This window comes from Pezoporus flaviventris, unplaced genomic scaffold, assembly GCF_033815535.1.
Source record: "Pezoporus flaviventris isolate CSIRO_AGI_PZ_B2104156 unplaced genomic scaffold, CSIRO_AGI_Pfla_v1 ptg000007l, whole genome shotgun sequence".
Classification (NCBI taxonomy): domain Eukaryota; kingdom Metazoa; phylum Chordata; class Aves; order Psittaciformes; family Psittacidae; genus Pezoporus; species Pezoporus flaviventris.
In genome coordinates this window covers 77450396-77473121 of record NW_026892555.1, presented here as the reverse complement: position 1 = coordinate 77473121, position 22726 = coordinate 77450396, and the positions used below count along the sequence as shown (strand labels likewise).

General features: G+C 40.8%; 1 protein-coding gene across 2 annotated transcripts in view; it reads left to right on the top strand.

The window, feature by feature from the left end:
* The window catches only part of CDH18 (cadherin 18), a 274706-nt gene that overhangs the window by 201901 nt on the left and 50079 nt on the right, over positions 1–22726 (top strand). For both annotated transcript variants that reach the window (XM_061449261.1, XM_061449260.1), the window contains exons 8-9: positions 242–429; positions 6170–6423. In XM_061449261.1, coding sequence (XP_061305245.1) covers positions 242–429; positions 6170–6423 — 442 coding nt within the window. The remainder of the gene's footprint in view (positions 1–241; positions 430–6169; positions 6424–22726) is intronic.

The following is a 22726-nucleotide window of genomic DNA, read 5'->3' as shown; positions in this document are numbered from 1 at the left end:
CAAAATAAATCCTGCATTAAGTAATTTGGATTTTGAATAGGCAATGAAGGCATCCAAAGTAAAAAAAAACTTTTAAATTCTGTCAGGAATCATAATGAACTGATTGATAGCATTATTTGTCAGTTTTGCATATGGAATGCTCTTTCATTTACTCAGAAGTATATCGAGTGCATAACGGTTCTCTAACTTAGTTTGGCTACAAAATGTCCAAACAATTGTGTTGTTTTTTCTTCCTCCTCAGAACATTATCAACTGTATGTTCCTGAATCAGCTCAAGTTGGATCAGCAGTTGGCAAAATCAAAGCAAATGATGCAGACACTGGTTCAAATGCAGACATGAAGTACACAATTATAAATGGTGATGGCTCTGGGGTGTTCTCTATATCTACTGACAAAGAAACAAGGGAAGGAATTATTTCCCTGAAGAAGGTAAGCAATAGACTTTGAAAGTTCCTTGTGTGTGTAAATAAAATGTAACAATAAATGCTGAATAAGCAAATAGTGTTATGAAAATACTGCATAATCCTATTGAACTGTGCATTCAAAATGTAACTGGTCAAGCCATCACACAGGTATCATTTTTCTGAGCTTCCTACGTTCATCCCAGTCTATTTGAACTATTAATTTTAATGCACAAATCTAACTCCATAGATAATTTCATATTAAGTCCCCTAAACTGAGTTCATATTAACGGTTCCGTAAGTTTCTGCCAACTTATGCTAATACTCTATGCCTAAATTTAAGTTTACATTTATAATAACCCAGGAAAATGGGTTATTATATTTAAGTGCTGTTTTTCAAAATCCTTTCCAACAAAAGGAAATGACTTCTTGATTTCAGTTTTCACTTGGACTAACAGACATCAATTAGCAATTCTCACATGGATTTGTTGTTATTGAGTTTTGTAAGCATCAATATATATCCATATCCATAATATATATCCATACAGCCTAACAAATAGAAGCAAATTTGTATTTGTATTTGGTGATATGTATTCTGGGTCTAATTAATGGTAGGAGCAATGAAAATCAGAGAAAACACGGGACAAAAGAATAAATAAAAACTGATTTAAAACTTCAGATTCATAATGATTTTAAAATTGTTCCTATCATTGGCCTTATCTTTTAACTTTTCGGTGTCATTTATAAAGGTTGATTAGTACCCAGCTGCTTATTTCACATGAAAGTAAACTCTGTCTTTTTTATACCACTGAACTTATTTCCTGGTGGCGTTGAAGTAGCTAATGCCATAATCTGTTGTTTCTTCTTTAAAATGAGCATTGATTTCTGTTTAAAAGTTCACTGTGCTATTGTTCATTAAATACATTTATGCATATACTGAACATGAAGCAAAAAGGAAGAATTTGGAACAGAATAAGAGTCCACACATAAAAACATGCAAAATCATTTTTTTACTGATTTTGGCAGACAAAATAGCTTTAGAGATATTTTCACTGGTGTAGAATATGACAAAAGCATGTGTTGCTTGTTCTTGTACGTACACATGACAGTGATTTGAGTCATTTTCCCATCAAGGCAAGAGGGGGTATATTTTGCTTAGGTAATATTCTATTTCAGTTGACCAGAAATTCAATACTCAAAGTTCATAAATTCCTTGGAGAAGTTATAATATCCATTTGTACAGTACAAAAAGGTGATCTCATTTTTTAAGTTTTTTTTTTTTTAATCAGATCTTTTATGCAGTTTAATAAATATTTTATATACTGTGTATATATTTTATATATATATCTGCTTCTATACATTACTTTTCATTTATATTGGGTTTGAAGCTGAATTAGTTTGATAGCATGCCTGAAACAGATAAATCTCCACTAAGTACAGAATTGATTTTTTTTCATATATCACATGCCAGTACCTTCTGTAACAGTAGAACGGAATGACTTGTCCTCTAATAACTTCCCTAGTTATTCCCAGAAAAGCCAGAAGTAAATCTTCCTCAAACCTTTTGAAACTTCACTTACTTGAGGTTCAGACACAAAAATAAAATTTCTCAGGGACTTCATGGTAAGCTGTTCAACAGCCATGTCAAGTCGGTGAGTGCTGGAAGAAATCTCTTTTAGTCTTATTCTGGGTTAACCCAAAATGTCCAGTACTGTCATTTTCTTCCCTATTAACAAGCCCGGTGGAGCCACCCTTCAGTCTCAGAGATCCTGCCACAAATCCTGGTTGATTGCAAACTATTATGAAGGATTTCTCCTTTGCCTCATGCAATTCTTTGTTTGAGTGGGAGACTTAATAGAATCATAGAACAGTTTGGGTTGGTAAGGACCTTAAAGATCATTTAGCTTTAACCCTCCTGCTGTGGGTAGGGACACCTTCCACTAGGCTAGGTTTCTCAAAAGCCCATACAGCCTAGCCTTGAACACTGCCAGGGATGGAGCATCCACAACTTTTCTGGGGCAGCCTGTTTCAGTGGCTTGAGAAAAACAAAACCAAACTTGAGGAAACCAAAGCAATCTACCATAGTGAAAGCCATTACTCTCTGGATTCTTCAGAGAATGACTGGTCAGCAAGTTTTCCCCCCTTGTTAGTTCTGGAGAAGTACGCTAGACCTTTTCTGACCTCAAGTCAGCAAGTATCATTCAGATTTCCCAAAAGAAATGGTCTGAACAGCCCATTTCTCTTCCATTTTGTATGAAGAGTCTTGAAATGGTCAAGAAACAGCCATTTACTTCTCATAAAATTTTCTGTTCCTTTTTGGTAATCTGATTTTAGAAACATAAACTGCAGTATAATAAACAGCAGTATTTTCCAGTTAACCCTGATGACTTGAGTTACATTTACTATTTTCGGTTTTTCATGAAAATCATAATAACCAGGGAAAACATACTGAAGATATATGGGTAATTGTCATGGAAAGACATTGGGAAAATAAGAAGCATGAACAAAAATTCAGTTTAGGTCCATCAAAAAAAAATTTGGTTTATTTCCAGGAAAAAGTTAATGATCTTCAGAATTGGAACAGCTATAAGTAAATCTAGAAATGTTTTTAGAGAAATTTGGAAGTTCTTCATCTTATAGCTGCACCTAATGACTGAGATATGTTATTGCTAATCAAGGCCTCTCTGTGAGTGAATGAGAAAGAACTTAGGCTATTCTTGATGAATTGTAATAGCTTAGGCATTTTAAGTTGAATGTTATGATTCATAGTTACTAAAAAAAAAAAAAAAAGAGGGGAATAAAGACCTTCTACTGGTAAACAGTTCACGTTACCTTAAATAATGTAAAAGGTGGTGAGCAAATTTCTTAGCACAGCATTAGACAGGCTATAAATGGAGGCCAAATTTGTTCTTCAAGTGTAAGATAAATGTCAGTTTTAACACATGCACAGTGTTTAAACAGAAGCCCAGCAAGATACAGTTCTGGAAATTCAGAATATAGCCAGGTTATAGTTTTTCAATATTTTATCAAAAATAAAAGAAAACTATTATAACAACTGGACTTATGAGCTCTTCAATGTAGTGGAATATCACAGGGCTTGCTTTACCTGAAAATATCCTTTGTGCTCCTCTGGAGAGAGCGAGGAAATTTATGGGGTTTTTAATTTTAAAAATTGCTCCTGGTAGTAGTATCCTTAGTATTGTATATGTCTTTTCTGTCTAAAATAGCTCAGTGTTGTATATAGTGTTGTTTTTTAATGTCTGTGGATTACAGTGCAGTAGAGTAAGCTGTTTTTCTTTTATGTCCCTCTATCCAGTTCTTTAATTCAGGTATGTTATGAGAAGAAGAAAGAAAATTAAAGTAAAAACCTGCTTTGGCTATAGTTAAAATGTCAGTTTTTCCTGATTATCTGAATGGGTTGTTCTTGTATTTATAGAAAAAAAAAAAAAAGTTCTGGTATTTTCTGCTTGAATAACTGCACAAAAGAAGGAAACCAAGACTTTGTGTCATTCTTTGCATATTTTCTGGGAGAAATTAATCTCCTTATACAACCTACGCCAGTCATTGTCAGTATAAACTTAGTTAATTTTCAAAAAAAAGGTATCATAATTAAAATTTGCAATCCTACTCTAAGGCTGTAATCTTAGAATATGTATGCTGCAGAGAAGTGTGGATTACTATTTAATATTTCCCTGCTCATAACAGAAATAATCATAAATCCATGAACAATATCTGACTTTGAATTTATTAAGCTTGTGTTTCTTTATTAATTGATTTGAGAAATACTTCGCTATTTTTATTTTTTTCAGAGGAGAAATCAAATATCTGGCATATACAAATCCTAGCCAACTCTTATTCTTACACATCATCAGTCAAATTTACTGTAGATTTTATCTACAAAATGCATGCTGACATTGACAGATCACACATTGTGTTCCTCATATTTCTTGCCTTAAGTACTTTTTTTTCATATTTTGGGGTGATAGGAAATACCAGTTTATCCTTGGTCAGAGGCTTGAATACTTTACTGAGTTGTGTTCAGACAGGCTGTCAGATCCACACAGAATGATAGCAGTCATTGTGGAATTCTGCCATGCCATAATGTCATAATATTTTCAATTATTCTTTTAGTTTTATGCCTGTGTTCTGGAACTGTTCAAAACTTAATGGTAGTATACATGTGTCTGTACAAACTAACTGCTTTTCACAGTATGATAAGAAATATTAAGCTACCTCCCTTCTTTATAAATTGGCTCAAGCCAGAAATTTGTAACCCAGTAAGTATTGAGGTGTCTGTTATTCAAGAATGCCTGCTTCTGCTCAACATGGAAGCACATTTGAAAAATAGCAGTCTGAAACTTGAAATCTGTCCTATGACTGCCTGGAACTTAACTGGTATTTTTTAAAGCTTTTTCAGTAATTAGAATTAATAAACAATATATAGAAAGATCTTATGTGGTGGGCTGTCCATGAAAAGTAGTCAGTTACTTTAGTGAGACTGAAGAAACCAACTCAAAATAGTCGTGGTCCTGTAAACATGGCTTCTAGTGAGAGCATTGCTTAATTATATATCTGCTAATGGCACTTCATTACTTGAGTATTTTAAAATTAAGTACTTTTTTAGTCCCCTCTTGCTATGTAACTGTCTGATACTGGAAGAGTTGAAAGTTGTGTGTGTCATATTTATCTCCTATCTTGCATAAGAGAGTGGAATAGTATTTTAATGTAGGGTTAAAATAACTATATCAACTCATTAAAATTAATTAACAATAATCTAAAAAACAGCTGAACTAGAGAGATGTAATTTTCACATGTGTAAACAGCAAGCTAGAAATGAAAGTCCTAAGCAAGTACCCATGCTGTGTGACATATGAGTCAGGCCCTCAGCTTCTTCTTCTGTCCTAGTAGAAAGGTAGGATTCCTAGTAGGAATCTGTTCATTTAAATATCAGGACAATGCTAAAGTAGCAGTGGCAATTCTGGTGAATGATACAGCTGGGAATGTGCCTTCTGTTAGGTTTTATTGGAATGTTAGACCCTGTAGAAGGTATATCCCCAGCTGCAGACTTTCTCCCATTTATGAAAGTGTAATCCATGTGCAGCACAGCAGTACATGGTGAAACAGGCTGAAGAACTGTCTCTCTCACTGGTGCTGTTGAAGAATCAAAAAGAGAATGGTCTAGAATACAAGAATTGCACCCTTTCTGATTACAAAAGCACACAGGCACATGTTTAGACTATTCTTACATAGTTAAATTCCTGTCTCCTATGATAACTGAATGTTTTCCTGCAAGAAGTTGCTTTTTTTTCAGTTAAGGATTTAAGAGAGCAGATGCCCCAAAGAATTTTAGCTATTAAACCTGTCAATTAAAGATACAAAGTTAATTTAATTTGGGGTATGTCAATCTCTACTTTTTCAGTAGTTAGCATTGACCTATAAAAATTGAAAGGTGATAAAGTCCAGAGACTTTACATTATCATGGAAGAAGAATCTGAGGCTCATTCTAAACCTTGAGTTTTTGCAGAACTGGTACCTTGCCCACAGTTCTGTTGTAGAGAAAACATAAATTCATCCTGCTTCATGTGTATCCTTACCCTTATTATGGTATGAGGTATGGCAATAGCTGCTAGAATATCACAGAATATTGTCCCTATCCAGTAACATGGAGAAATGTGTTTTAAATTCAATGGAAAAGATGTATTTAGCTTGCTAGCAGACTAAACTGAAGCACAGAATGTCAAAGATAAATCTTTTTTTTCTGCCAACAGCCACTCAACTATGAAAAAAAGAAGTCATATACACTTAATATAGAAGGAGCGAATACTCACCTTGATTTCCGCTTTTCACACTTGGGGCCATTCAAAGATGTAACAATGTTGAAGATCATTGTTGGTGATGTGGACGAACCTCCGCTTTTCACTATGCCTTCCTATGTCATGGAAGTTTATGAAAATGCGAAGATTGGGACTGCTGTTGGCACAGTTACAGCACAGGATCCTGACACTGCCAACAGTTTAGTGAGGTACAGTAAGTCAAATTTATATGTGATTGAATTTCACCAGCTAAAGGGTGAGATCTTGGAAGTGTGAAACCATGTCTTTTATTTTAGTACATAAAGAGAAACAAGTCAGAACCGTGTCCTGATCACTCTATATGGATTTGACTTAATAACATTAACTTAATAACTTCAACCTGTTGTTGGTTTGCACTGAAATTGCCATCTAGCCATTGGTCTGAGCAAAGGTCTGTGCACTAGTTCCTGTAACAACACCTCTCCAAACAGCTCACTGAACAAGGCCAGTATATGTTGCCACATAACATAAAATGGTGCACTTCACTTGCCTGCTGCCAATCAGTATCCTGCCACTGGTTCTAAATCTGTTCAGGATCATAATTCTTTTCTTCCCCTGTCATACTTGTATTGTGCTGGCCCTCTGCATGCTTGCTATACTGTAGCTGCCTCGGGAGCTTTTGCAAGACAGGAACTGCTTTAGGGATGCCTTTCCTCACAGACAAAAGGTATAATTTTTGCAAAAGTGTGTTGGAGGAGAAAACCATTATTTTTTTATATGCTTCAGATTTAGTGGGGTGTCAAAAGAATATAATAGGTGTAATAACACACCCCCACTGGTGTTGCTAGGTATAAGTCATGGTATCTCCAATTACAACGTCTAGGGCAAAGAGAAATACTGAGAACCAAGCACTTGTAGCATCAGATACGTCATTTGAGAACTAAATGAGTATGTAACATACTAAGAAGGAAAGATTTTGATAGTCTTATTAATGAAATTCATTCTTAAAGAAAATGTTCTCATTTGCTTTTCTGGCCAGAATATTTTTTATAACAACAGAACTGTTTTGGAAATAGGTCATGTTATGAACTAAGGAAATTAAATCAAGCTGGAAATACCCCAACAGCAAGCTTGGAAAAGCATTAATGGCAAATATATATACACATATCTCTCTCTCTATATATGGATGTTAATTTGACAACTTCTAAATTTAAAAGCACTTGAATTTAACCTTGAACACTTTAGAACTGGGGTTTGAATTCATTGCTGGTTTAGAGTAGTTTTCAGCAGCATGTTTTCAGCTGTAGTAAGATACAACAACATTTTTGTAGCTTCCTTTGTGGGATGAGTTTCTTTCTAAACTGACATGCAGGGTAAAAATTTTGTGGAACAATACATGAGTGTTTTTCTCAAATGTGGTACTGGATTTAAAATGTTTCAGAAAAAAAAAAAATTATTCATGAAAACATATTTGATGCTATTCCTTTTTATGACATAATGGTATAATATAGCTTTTGTGGAAATCATATGAGTATATACTTGGAAAACAGTTTTTCTTAAACTAATCGGGCATTTGTAGTCTCCCGACTAAGTCAAAATCTGCTCTGTGTGTGTAATAGTCTTGGTAAGATGAAACAATTTTTGCAGAATAATGAAAGCCTCAGGTTTTATGGTTCTCTTGTGCTAATAGTCTAAGATTCAGAATGTTTAGTGTCAGGCAATCGATAAATACAATTTCTTAGTGGCAAGTTATTGCCTTTGAAAAACTACCACTATGGTATTTGTGTCTAAATCATAACATAAATAAGAACATTTCACTGAAAATAGCTGCTAAGTGCCTGTAGCTTTAATACTATAATTCTGAAACATCAGCTAATGCAGTCAGATAGATTAGCCATCATGGTCATTTGGGAGTAGGAAGGGCAAGTGTAGATTTGACTGGTTCCTCCATAATTCAACCGTATGTGGCCCCTGTCGTGGTTTAAACCCAGTCAGGTAACTTGTTCACTCACTCCCAGTGAGTGGTGCCGAGCTGACAACAATCGAGGTCCGTGTACCCCCCCCCCACTGGGGTTCTCCCCCACTCCCGGAGGAACGGGGAGGAGGATCGAAAGAGTGCAACTCCCACGGGTTGAGACAAGAACAGTCCAGCAACCAATGTACAACACAAATCACCACCGCAACTATCAACTACAACAATGATAAGGGAAAATAACAAGGGAAGAGAATACGATACCACCGGCAGGGAAGACGAGTTCCACCCGGAAGCCCGTGTCCTGCCGGGTAACTCCCAGTCACCCCCCACCCCGGCCATGACGTGCTGTGGTATGGAATACCTCCCTGGCTAGCCCGAGTCAGGCGCCCCATCTCTGCTTCCTCCCGGCTTCCCCTCTTCCCTGGCAGAGCATGAGCCTCACAAAGTCCTTGGTCAGGGTAAACATCACTTAGCAACAACTGAAAACATCGACTTCACCAACACTGTTCTCAGGCTGGAAGTCAAAACAGCACTGCACCAGCTATCACAAAGGAAAAAAAAAAAAAAAACATGACTGCTACTGCTGAACCCAGGACATTATCCACCCCTTATTCCATACCATTCATGTCGTGCTCAGATCCCACATTTTCAATACACCATCGCTCTCCCATATATATGCATCCATATACATACAGACCAAGAGGAAAAAATCATTTTCTTAGTGCATGGACCAATCCCTATAATGCTGCCGAGTCCATTCGATCCATGATGTTCAAAGTTCATTCTCTGTTGGGATGATGGCTGGAGGGAAGTCAGGGCCAGTCGCTGGTGACCTGGAGACATCTAGTTGATGGGCTATAAAAGCATTACACAGCAGGCAACGGCATACAATTGAGTTCACTGGCTGTTTTCCCCTAAAATCAAATCCCCTTGAGGTATACATCGGACTTCCCCATCTTCCCGCATTACCCACCAAGTATATCCAGGTCCCTGAGCAAAAGCAATCCCACGAGTGGGTTTGCCTTTACCTGAAGCAGGAATTACCCAGACTGTCTTCCCCAGCAAATTCTTCATATGCACCACGGGAACTTTGTCCCCCTCTACAATATGTAAAAGTTCTGACTGGGCTGGGCCAGCCCTGTTGGCAGATCCTCTGGTGTTGACCAACCAGGTGGCCTTTGGTAAGTGTGTATCCCAGTGCTTGAAAGTTCCCCCACCCATTGCTCTCAGTGTAGTTTTTAACAGCCCATTGTACCGTTCGATTTTCCCAGAGGCTGGTGCATGGTAGGGGATGTGATATACCCACTCAATGCCATGCTCTTTGGCCCAAATATCTATAAGGTTATTTCGGAAATGAGTCCCATTGTCTGGCTCAATTCTCTCTGGGGTGCCGTGTCGCCACAAAATCTGTTTCTCAAGGCCCAGGATGGTGTTCCGGGCAGTGGCATGGGGCACAGCGTATGTTTCCAGCCACCCGGTGGTTGCTTCCACCATGGTAAGCACATGGCGCTTGCCTTGGCGGGTTGGTGGCAGTGTGATATAGTCAATCTGCCAGGCCTCCCCATATTTATACTTCAACCATCGTCCTCCATACCAAAGAGGCTTTAACTGCTTGGCTTGTTTAATTGCAGCACATGTTTCACACTCATGAATAACCTGGGCAATAGTGTCCATTGTTAAGTCCACCCCTCGATCACGGGCCCACCTGTATGTTGCATCTCTGCCCTGATGGCCTGAAGTGTCATGGGCCCACCGGGCCAAAAATAATTCACCTTTATGTTGCCAATCTAAGTCCATCTGAGCCACTTCAATCTTAGCCGCTTTATCCACTTGTTGGTTGTTCTGGTGTTCCTCAGTGGCCCGACTCTTGGGTACATGGGCATCTACATGACGTACCTTCACCACCAGGTTCTGCACACTGGCAGCAATATCTTTCCACAGTGCAGCAGCCCAGATGGGTTTACCTCTGCGTTGCCAGTTGCTCTGCTTCCATTGCTTCAACCACCCCCACAGGGCATTTGCCACCATCCATGAGTCAGTATAGAGATAAAGTACTGGCCACTTTTCTCATTCAGCAATGTCCAGGGCCAGCTGGATGGCTTTCACCTCGGCAAATTGACTCGATTCACCCTCTCCTTCAGCAGTTTCTGCAACTTGTCGTCCAGGACTCCATACAGCTGCCTTCCATCTCCGATGCTTTCCCACAATACGGCAAGAGCCATCAGTAAACAAGGCATACTGCTTTTCACTTTCTGACAGTTTATTATATGGTGGGGCCTCTTCAGCGCGCACCACCTCCTCCTCTGGTGACATTCCAAAATCTTTGCCCTCTGGCCAGTCCATGATGACTTCTAGAATGCCTGGACGACTGAGATTTCCTATTCGAGTTTGTTGTGTAATTAGTGCAGCCCATTTACTCCATGTAGCATCAGTTGCATGATGTGTAGAGGAGACCCTGCCTTTGAACATCCAGCCCAGCACGGGCAACCGGGGTGCCAGGAGGAGCTGTGCTTCAGTGCCAATCACTTCCGAAGCAGCTCAAACCCCTTCATAGACTGCCAGTATCTCTTTCTCAGTTGGGGTATAGCTGGCCTCAGATCCTTTATATCCCCGACTCCAAAAGCCGAGGGGTCGACCTCGAGTCTCCCCTGGAGCTTTCTGCCAGAGGCTCCAGGTAGGACCGTTCTCCCCAGCTGCAGTGTACAGTACATTTTTTACATCTGGCCCGGTCCGAACTGGTCCAAGGGCTACTGCGTGAACTATCTCGCGTTTAATTTGCTCAAAGGCTTGTTGCTGCTCAGGGCCCCATTTAAAATCATTTTTCTTCCGGGTCACATGATAGAGAGGGCTTACAATCAAACTGTAATTCGGGATGTGCATTCTCCAGAACCCCACTGCACCCAAGAAAGCTTGCGTTTCTTTCTTATTAGTTGGTGGAGACATTGCTGTTATCTTGTTGATCACATCTGTGGGGATCTGTCTACGTCCATCTTGCCATTTTATTCCCCAAAATTGAATCTCCTGTGCAGGTCCCTTGACCTTACTCCGTTTTATGGCAAAACCGGCTTTCAGCAGGGTTTGGATTATTTTCCTCCCTTTCTCAAAGACTTCTTCCGCTGTATCGCCCCACACAATAATGTCATCAATGTATTGCAGGTGTTCTGGAGCTTGCCCCTGTTCCAGTGCATTCTGGATCAGTCCGTGGCAAATGGTAGGGCTGTGTTTCCACCCCGGGGCAGTCGGTTCCAAGTGAACTGGACACCTCTCCAAGTAAAAGCAAACTGTGGCCTGCACTCTGCTGCCAAAGGAATGGAGAAAAATGCATTGGCAATATCAGTCGTGGCATACCACTTGGCTGCCTTTGACTCTAGTTCATACTGAAGTTCTAGCATGTCCGGTACGGCAGCACTCAATGGTGGTGTGACTTCATTCAGGCCACGATAGTCTACTGTTAGTCTCCATTCTCCATTAGACTTTCGCACTGGCCATATGGGGCTATTAAAGGGTGAGCGGGTCCTGCTGATCACCCCCTGACTCTCCAGTCTACGGATCAGCTGATGGATGGGAATCAGGGAGTCTCGGTTGGTGCGATATTGCCGCCGGTGCACTGTTGTGGTCGCAATTGGCACTTGTTGTTCTTCAACTTTCAGCAACCCCACAGCAGAGGGATCTTCTGAGAGACCAGGCAAGGTGGACAGCTGCTCAATTTCCTCAGTCTCCAAAGCAGCAATACCAAAAGCCCACCGGTAGCCTTTTGGGTCTTTGAAGTACCCTCTCTTGAGGTAGTCTATGCCGAGGATGCATGGAGCCTCTGGACCAGTCACAATAGGGTGCTTTTGCCACTCCCTCCCAGTCAGGCTGATTTCAGCCTCCAGCACAGTCAACTCTTGGGATCCTCCTGTTACTCCAGAAATATAGATGGGTTCCATCTATTGAACAGCTTGATGGCATCAGGGTACACTGTGCACCTCTCTTGAACAATAGGACGCCTTTTGTTAATAGCTGAGACGTGTGTTGGTACACGTGAGGACCTGGATAAATCAGATAGATCGTCCCTCAATTGTTTGAGGTCCTGGGACAGTTTTTCCACAGCTGAGATGATGGAAGGGGTGAGATTGTCTTCGAACTCTCGGAGTTTATGAACCATTTCATCCACTGTTAGTGGTACTATGTTATTCCAGGTTACTGTTGCCAATGAATGGGCATATGATGACGGTGCATTCCATGTAAGTTTTTGCCACATGGGTCGTGCACATTCAACTTCATCTGGATCTATAGGTGTATCCCCGTTATTCGGCTTGATGTGATAGATCATCTCTACAATGGCCGATTCCCTCAGAGACTGGATGCCTTTGTCTGTAGTAGTCCACTTGGCCGAACGACTCGTAACATCGCCCTTGTACGGAAACCTTTCTTTCACAGCTGCCAAGAGCCACCTCCAAAGGCTGAGGGACGTTTTCTCTCTTGCGATTGCTTTGTCAATTCCCCTTTCTCTAGCAAGTGATCCCAGTTGCTTGGCTTCTGTACCTTCTAGTTCGTGACCATCGGCCCCATTGTCCCAGCATCGGAGTAACCAGGTGATGATGAGCTCCCCTGGTTGACGGATAAAATCTTTTCGCATATTCCGCAGCTCGGTTGAGGTCCGAGGTCGAGAAGTTACCTCTTCTTCTTCTTCTTCGTCATGTGAGGATGACTCCTGATCAGATTCTGGACCGGGTGGTGAATTCATTGGTTCTTCATCTCGCTTCACCCTTTTTGCCTCCTTTTTGCTTGTTCTCTTGCGTACAGGGGCAACCGATATTGGTACGAATTGGTCCTCTGGTTTGGCTGCAGTGATTATCACTGTGGTTTGAGTAGCAACTGTACTTGTTGCTGGGGGTGGTGTAGCTGCTGTACTTGGAGCTGGGGTAACCGCGCTGTCTGTTGCAGTTGAAGTTTGAGCAGCTGCTGTACTTGCCACTGGGGTAGCTGCTCTGTTCATTGAGGCCAAAGTTTGAGTAGTGACTGTACTTGTTGCTGGGGGTGGTGCAGCTGCTGTGCTTGGAGCTGGGGTAACCGCGCTGTCTGTTGCAGTTGAAGTTTGAGCAGCTGCTGTACTTGCCGCTGGGGTAGCTGCGCAGTTCACTGCAGCCAAAGTTTGAGTAGCGACTGTTGCTTTGCCCTCAGATCCGCCGACATTCTTTTCCTTTTGAAGGTGCTGGATAGTGTTGAACAAGGCCCTGTAAGCATAGGCCAAACCCCAGCACGTTGCCGTGATTTGTCCATCTCTGGTATAGCCAGAATGACCACACACCTCATTTAAGTGTTTTACTAATTCTTCTGGATTTTGCAGTTGTTCGGTAGTGAAATTCCAAAGTACTGGAGGGGCCCACTGACCTAGATACTTGCCCATACTATCCCACACACCCTGCCACTCATGGCTGTCCAGCCTCTGGGAAAATCTCTCGGTCCTCCTACATTGTCGTTTGACCCCAGACAAGACCCAAACCTGAATCTGCTTAACTCTTGAAATCAGTAGTGGGCAAAACACACTCTGTATGCATGTTAGCATGGTGATTCCCATCACCATCAGCAAACAAGTCTCAACAGCATTAAAATGCCATTCAAAAAATTCAAAACTCTCAAATGTAAATGGTCTGGGGGGACGACTGGGAGGGTAAAAGAATGTCTCCTTCACAGGTTGAGCACCTGAGAAGGAGAAAAATGATGTGTAATTGCTAAGCACCTCCATCATATACCTCCCAAAGTATAAAGGTGGTGACCACACTGGGAACATAAGCCAGATCAGTTTCATGATCAATGATTCTATTGTATTACAAGTCATTACCATAAAGTACAATGGGACAAAAACCTTAGCCCAAGCCCCACACTTGAAAAACACTTATACAGCAAATACCAGATGGACGTAAGATACAATATACTGAAACTGTGAGATCAAGAGGAACAACCTTGAGAGCCAATAAATCAGCATTGTGAGGAGTGACTATCAATCCAGTCAGATCTGTTCTTATCTCAACCCCTCGTGCCCCACGTTGGGCGCCAAAAAGAACTGTCGTGGTTTAAACCCAGTCAGGTAACTTGTTCACTCACTCCCAGTGAGTGGTGCCGAGCTGACAACAATCGAGGTCCGTGTCCCCCCCCCCCACCGGGGTTCTCCCCCACTCCCGGAGGAACGGGGAGGAGGATCGAAAGAGTGCAACTCCCACGGGTTGAGACAAGAACAGTCCAGCAACCAATGTACACAAATCACCACCACTACTATCAACTACAACAATGATAAGGGAAAATAACAAGGGAAGAGAATACGATACCACCGGCAGGGAAGACGAGTTCCACCTGGAAGCCCGTGGTAAAATGGAAGCAGCAGCAGTTTGTACAGAGGCTGGGAAAGCCAGAAATAGATTTTCTGGGTGAAACAGGCAATAATTTGGAGACAGAGGGATTGGAAAAAGAATATTTCCACATGTTTTGCTTTCTGTATTGGCCTTTTCTTTTTCCAATCAGGAATTTGTAACCAGTGATTGAAGCCAGAATATTAAATGCCGTATTATTAAATAATTGAGGAGAAAACAGTCCTTACATTTGCCCATCCTATTTTTATTCCCTGTTGAAATTTGTTTTTGCATTGTTCCTTCTATCTCTCTCTGTTTCAATGGGGAAAAAAGTGCTAGGAAATCATCAAATCACAAAGCTCTGAAACAAGCAAGTCCTCAAGTTACACATTGCAGGGGTTCAGCAGGGGCAATACTAGCTCAGATATGCTGGATATATTGTTATATTATGACTGGGTCCACTCTTGAGCCAGGCTTTATCCATATTGATGGAACTCACAGTGAACATTTTTTGAAGACGCTGATACTCCAAGGCCTGGATTAACACATTGGTGCATGGGACTGAGGAGAGACACCAAGCTGGGTTTGGATGCCCTCACGTTTTCCTTAAACCTTATCCCGTGATAGGATAAAGGATGCTGTAGGAATGGGCACATTTTAACACCCCTCCCCTCACCTCACTTCGCACACAAGCATTTACACAGTGCAGAAAAAGGCTTTGTGTTGTTTCAAGATTTGGCTGGCTGCATCTTGGGATTCTATGGGTTGGAAGCAATGCATGACCTACAAAGTAGGCCAGGCCAGCCAGGCAGAGCTGCTGCTCAACTAGAGGTGGGGTCCAGCCCCATGTTCCACTCATAGTGGTGAGCAAAGAAGCAACTTAAAGAAAGCTGTTTCTACCAATCAGAAGCATGCACATAGCACACAGCTCCATCCGTGCTGGTTTGCAAGAAATGCCTACACTTTTCATCTGAAACCCTGACGAGTCTGAGGGTAATGAGACCATGTCTCTCTTAATTTCCACACAATTCCTATTTAATTCAAAATAAAAAATGGTTGTTACAAAAATAAACCCAAGAAGATTCAATGTGACTTTCTTGGGAAGCATAGATTACAGGCACCAGGGAAGATAGCCATAGGTAGGACCTTGACAGCTGACCAGTGTTGAGCAATGGAATAATGGTTCCTCAGCAAAATGACTCAAAGACATCTCCAAATGCTATGAGTCTTCAGTGCAAGCTATGGAGCAGCAATTTGCTTAAGAGTTTTTATTAATCCACTTGTGCATCCTTTCCACTTTATGAGGGTGCTCATTGCTGTGTGTGAGATTGATAAAAGCATTAGGCACACACAGTTGCAACCATATCACTTCTTTGCTGTCCAGGTGCTAAAAGAGATACAGTGCTGTGATTTGTTCACTGCTCAATTAAGTAACAATTTATTTTGGTGGCAGGAACAATTCTTATAACCAGAAACATGGTTAGAGGAGTAGTTTACAGTAATTAACAAAGCCAAAGGGAAATCTTTTTTTTAAAGTTATTTGAGCTAAACCCCCAAATGAGCCAGCAGTGTACGCTTTCAGCCCAGAAATCCAACCGTATCCTGGGCTGCATCAAAAGCAGCGTGACCAGCAGGTCAAAGGAGGTGATCCTGCCCCTCTACTCTGCTCTCATGAGACCTCACCTGGAGTATTGTGTGCAGTTCTGGTGTCCTCCACATAAAAAGGACATGGAACTGTTGGAACAAGTCCAGAGAAGGGCCACGAGGATGATCAGGGGACTGGAGCACCTTCCGTATGAAGACAGGCTGAGGAAATTGGGGCTGTTCAGCCTGGAGAAGAGAAGGCTGCATGGAGACCTCATAGCAGCCTTCCAGTATCTGAAGGGGGCCTATAGGGATGCTGGAGAGGGACTCTTCATTAGGGACTGTAGTGACAGGACAAGGGGTAACGGGTTAAAACTTAAACAGGGGAAGTTTAGATTGGATATAAGGAGGAAGTTCTTTAGTGTAAGGGTGGTGAGGCACTGGAATAGGTTGCTGTCATGGCTTAAACCCAGTCAGGTAACTCGTTCACTCACTCCCCCCCTTCTTTCCCTCCCCCTACTCCCAGAGGGAAGGAGAGGAGAATCAAAAAGAATGCAACTCCCACGGGTTGAGATAAAAACAGTTTAGTAACTAAGGTATAACACAAATCACTACTGCTACTACCAATAATAACAATGATAAAGGAAATAACAAGGGAAGAGAATACATCACCTCACCACCAACCAACCGATAACTCGGCCCCCCCAGCCCGACCAAGCACCGACCGATACCTCCTCCAACCCTGCAGTCCCCCAGCCCTTCTGGCTAACTCCCAGTTACATCCTGGGCATGACGTGCTGTGGTATGGAATACCTCTTTGGTCAGTTTGGGTCAGGTGTCCTGTCTCTGCTTCCTCCTGGCTTCCCCTCCTCCCTGGCAGAGCATGAGGCTCACAAAGTCCTTGGCCAAACCAAAACATCGCTATCAGTTCTGTTCCCGAGCCGAAAGTCAAAACACAGCACTGCACCAGCTACCAAGAAGGAGAAACATGACTGCTACTGCTGAACCCAGGGCAGTTGCCCAGGGAGGTTGTGAATGCTCCATCCCTGGCAGTGTTCAAGGCCAGGTTGGACGAGGCCTTGGGTGATATGATTGGGGGGTTGGAACTAGGTGATCTTAAGGTCCTTTCCAACCCTAACAATTCTATTATTCTATAAATAAATAACAAGCCCTATTGTTATCAGTAGAAATGAAGCTGAAGGGGCTTTTTTGTCCTTATTTCCTCACTGCATTTTCATCACAGTGATTACACCTTGCTCCTGAGCTTAGAAGTCCTCCAAGGACACTGACTTTGAGCCAGTAGTTGTATTATTGTTCTACTTTTTCAAAACTCGAACTTCTGTTTTGCCAACAATGCAAAAAAAACTTCTGTAATAACAAACGTAGCTATTAGAGGTATGTTTTATTCAGACATTATCTGTTTGGCAATTTGGGGTGGTTTAAAGGATTTTTCTTTTTAATTTGATATTTCTTCTTCAAAATGATAGAAGCGCATTTCCAGGTAAATTAAAAATACTTTTGACACATTACATCCGTCTCTCCAACTTGGAGAGCATGGATTTGACAGATGGACCACTTATTAGACTCATAATTGGCTAGATGGTCTCATTCAGAGAGTTGTGGTCAACAGCTCAATGTCCAAGTGGAGACCAGTTATAAGTGTTGTTCCTCAGGCATTGGCACTGGGGCCATTACTGTTCAATATCCTTGTCTGCAACACAGACAGTGGGATTGATTGCAACCTTTGCAAGTTTACTAGTGACACCAAGCTGTGTGGATGCCATCCAGAGGGACCTGGTCAGGCTTGAGAGGTAGACCACTGCAAACCTCATAAAGGTCATTAAGGCCAAGTGCAAGGTCCTTGCATTGGGGCAATCCCAAGCACAGCTATAGGTTGGGCAGAGAATGGATTGAGGGCAGCCCTGTGAAGAAGTACTTGGGGGTGTTGCTTCTCATCATCATGAGCAGTCAATGTGCGCTTGCAGCCCAGAAAACCAGACACATCCTGGGCTGCATCAAAATAAGCATATCCAACAGGTCAAGGGAGGTGATTCTCCCCCTCTACTGCACCCTGGTGAGACCCCACCTGGAATACTGTACTCTGCTCTGGGGCCAACAACACAAAAAGGATGCGGACCTGCTCAAGCAAGTCCAGAGGAGGGACCCAAAGATGATCCAAGGGCTGGAGTACCTTTCCTATGAAGACAGGCAGAAAGTTTGAGTTGTTTAGTCTCAAGAAGAGAAGGCTCTAGGGAGACCTTATAGAAGCCTTCCAGTACCTAGAGGGGGCCTACAAGAAAGATGGTGAGGGACTTTTAATAAGGGCACATAGTGATAGGACGAGGGGGAATGGCTTTAAGCAGAAAAAGGGTAGATTTAGATTAGATATTAGGAAGAAATCCTTCATTATGAGGATTGTGAGACACTGGCACAGGTTGCCCAAAGAAGCTGTGGATGCCCTATCCCTGACAGTGTTCAAGTCCAGGTTGGATGAGGCTTTGAGCAACCTGGCCTAGTGGAAGGTATCCCTGCCTGTGGTAGGGGGCTTGGAACTAGATGATCTTTAAGGTCCTTTCAGACAGTAAGCAGTCTAGGATTCTATGATTCTATGCTACGTTTTGGAATTAAATATTGTTTTATTGAAATATGAAAAGCAAACAATTGTAGAAAGCATAAAAAAGATTAGAACTCCATCGTGTAGTAATTTTAAAGATATAGATTTCTTGAGTGTTTTGAATACACCTATTTACTTAAAAAAATGTGTTCTAATTCAATAGAAATCACCCTGAACTATAATTAATTCACAGAGATCAATGTCTTGTTGTAATATTTATGAGAAACTAATCTCTTTTCATTGCATTATGTCAAGTAGCCTGCTTCCATGCCAAAATCTTTGGTTACTTGAAAATATCAGGCTTAAATCATGCCTTATAATACTATATGGTGCAGAAATAGCTCTTGAAAGTTTCCCATTCAGTATGAAAGAAATCAGAGTATTCAATGACCTAACTACACTTTTATTTTAATATATTACTCATTTTGAATCCCTCCATACTTACTTACTTAAGAATTACCTTTTTTTCTTTCTGAACCCATATACAAAAGACTTTTGATTAGAAAGGGGTGAAAACACCTTTTAATTGGCAAGTTGCATATGTGTACTGGAAGCAGGCTGAGGCTGAAACCCTGCCATCTTCCTGTAGGTGATTCTTGGGTGAGTTTGGGTAGCCACAATGCATACTCCCAGTGATAACTTGGAGCCCCCAGACTGCATCTTGAGTGGTTTCCAGAAAAATAATGTTGCTGCTGTTCCCCAAGCCTCCTTCCTACAGGTGATTCAGAAAAGAGCAAAGGCATAGTTTTAAGACCATAATACTTTCTGAAACTGATATAATAGTGAAAATAGTTGCATAACATGGGCAAGTTCCCTCATACTAATCTGATCCCAGTTTGATACTGATTTGAGCAAGGAACTGAAAGTCTGTATTAATATTATACCTTGGTAAGAGTAATATTTGAGAAATAAGTCATGCTATTATAAAAATTCTGCAACAGCAGCTTGCTCCTTTTGCTGCTCCTGCTGTCTTCATCATGCAGTGGTACAGAAGGCAAATCACTGTTTTGAGCACTACTAATATGGCCTCTGTCCCCTCTGGTCATTCATTAGTCCCATTTATGACATTTGACTTAGGTTGTTTGCATTTCTGTGCAGGAATGGACTCAGCTATTTAACAGAAGACTTCTGGCAAATATGAGTACTGATCAGCAGTCTGTGTGTGATTGTAGTCTCAAATAAGAAATAAAGCACATTCCCTTTTCAGAATGATGTCTAGCATGGCTGGGTTAAAAATAACCTTATGTTTTGTTTGATCTGTGGAAGGTTGCTTAGGTTTTATTATATTAATATATTTGAATTTGAGCAATTTTTGTACTGAACCCTAATCAGTCTGTAATCTACCTTACTGTAATAAACTTTATTAAATGGGATTGAAATTGATTAGCTATAGGAAACTGATGTAGTCTTAGTGCCTTCCCCATGTCACTAGAAAATGGACTTTCTTGACTGTGCTCCAGACACTACTAAAAAGTAGTAGTGCTAAAAAGGCAGGAAAACACAGAATAAATAAATATGAAACATGAAGGTGCACATGGTTGTCTTTTTTAGAAAATAATTGGTTTTCTTCCAGAAAAGGTAGAACAAGCAAACCAATAACAAAACTAGAAACACAATAGCCAAAAACCATGGAAAGACAAAAAAAAAAAAGCTGGGCTGTTTTGTTTGTTTGTTTGTTTGTTTGTATGTTTTTGTGAATATCAGATTAAATTTTTGCTAAATTAGTAAAGAATATAAGTATAATCTCAGCCCTTATTCTGGCTTCTCACTTTTCTAGCAGTTTTACAGTATTGCCTTTTAATGGATGATGTATCATAATGATTCTGACACATTAATACATTAACGAGTACTAAAATGTGCTTTCCAACACAATACTTGTTATCCAGAAACTATAATGAATTCAAAGTTGCCTTACCCTAGTTTGATTTAAATTGACAGCCTTCTCTTCCTTTCTTTCAGATACAGTATTAGAAAATTAATGAATGACAAGTATATTCTGATTGTAATAATTACTGTGGTGTAGGAAATTGTTCTTCAATTTCTGCATCAGGCAGAGAAACTTATTTTAACTTTTGCTGCATAGGTAGTTAAAGACAGACATAAGTTTAATACTTCCTGGCATGAGCTTTTAGAAAAGCATGTTAATTTTCAGTAAATGGTATTTTAAGGAGTTTGCTCATAAGCAGATGAAAGAACATACCCATGGAGTTCCATGTATTCTTATTATTATTTCTGAGAACCTTAAAGACATTAAGTGTTGTGAAGGATTCTGGGTGTAGACTATATTTCTGATATAAAGTTTATATTTACTGGGAGTGGAATAAAACCTGAAGTTTTGATTCAAACTCAGTCACTCAAATTTGGTCACATAGTGTCAGCATATTCAATGAAGGGGGGTATAGGAGAGAGCTGTGTGATGGAATTGTGGAATTGGGGTAGGTGAAAAAGAAAATCTTATTTTTTCCTCTGTCCTCTAAGCTCAGTATCACTTTTTTGTGCTGCTCCCCGCCACTGTCAGTAAGGAGAGAGCATAAGATTGATCCCCAGCTGGAAAATATAAAAGCCTGTTCACCTAGTTGTATTTGTTTGTCTTACTTGCTCTTTAAGCGTCATATAAGTGGAACAAGGTCAGTTTGTTTTCTGCTATCCCGTGCACAGGATGCACTGTTAGCTGTACTTACAGCAGCATCCTGAGATCAGTGCCATCATGTATAGTGACCGTCCCTCTTTCACATGCTTGATAGAGGAACGCCCTTCTCCAGATCCTGCCAACCCTGTGCTTGTAGAGTCAAAAGAAGACATCTGTTCTCCACTCCAAAGCATGACACTGTCATACCCTGTGATGAATACTTACAGAGAAACAGTAATATCTTTCCAGGGTATGTGAATGGCTCACAGTTAGATAGCAGAGAGGTTCTGTGTTGTTCTCCATCTCACCTCCTTCATTCATTTGCTCTTTGTATTCCTCCAATATTACTATTCTCTAAGATTATCAGTAAATCAAAACAGAAAAAGAATAGCCTGTTTTGAATAGGAATTCAAAAAGGGGATTTTTTGTCCAATTTCTTCTCCAATTCTTTGTCTTCACAGGAAGGAACCATTTTAAACCATTTGTTTTGTTTTGTTTTGTTTTGTAATGTTGAGGTGGGAGATCTGTTGCAGACTTTTTCCCTGCGGCCTCAAATTATTTTTGATTCTTGTCAAGCTACGTGTCCCAAGCCTCCCACTAACAAAAATGTCCACCTCTTTGTGCAGGAGCTGGTAAGCTGTTCTGACAGTTGTTCTGACTAGGAAGCAGCCAGCTCAGGAGGGTGGTCAAAATCTCACAGCAACCAGAACCACCTCCACACCTCACTTTGAGCTGTGAGAGAAAACACTGACAGATCATCTTTACATGGTGACTCTAAGAGCCTGGCATTTTATGCCAGGACATCATCTCTATGTTTCTATAAATTCCACTGACTTCAGAATGCCTCTGATATTTAAAATTCTTTAAAGGTTTTAGAGTCAGCCTTCATATCTGAACATCTCTGTTGTGTGTTCTTTTGATAAGTCCTTTCAACTCCAATAAATAAGCATAAATCTATGAATCTAGATTTAATTTGGTTTGATCTTCAGTGTGAGGAGAAAAAAAAAAAGATAATACAGTAAGTAGAATACCATTCTTTAGATGGTAAACTCTTTAGGAACAAAAAGTGATTCTCATGTAACACTGTACTTTATTTCTTAGCAGAACTGGAATCTGAATGTGAATCTCTGAATAAAAAGCGACTTCAGTATGACAATTTTGCCATCAACACATCAACTTGAAATGAATTTGTGCAATTGTAAACCTCTGAAGAGATTCACAAAGTCAGGAAAAGAAGACAAACCTTTATCTTGCTTTGACTTCTGAGTTATGCCTCTGAGAGTGTGGGCTGTACTCAGCCTACATTTACTGGCAGAATTAGCTAGAAAAGATGATCAGGTACTTAACACATGCAGACAGAAATTGTCAGCTAAAAAAGATGGGTGTAAAGAAATGGCTC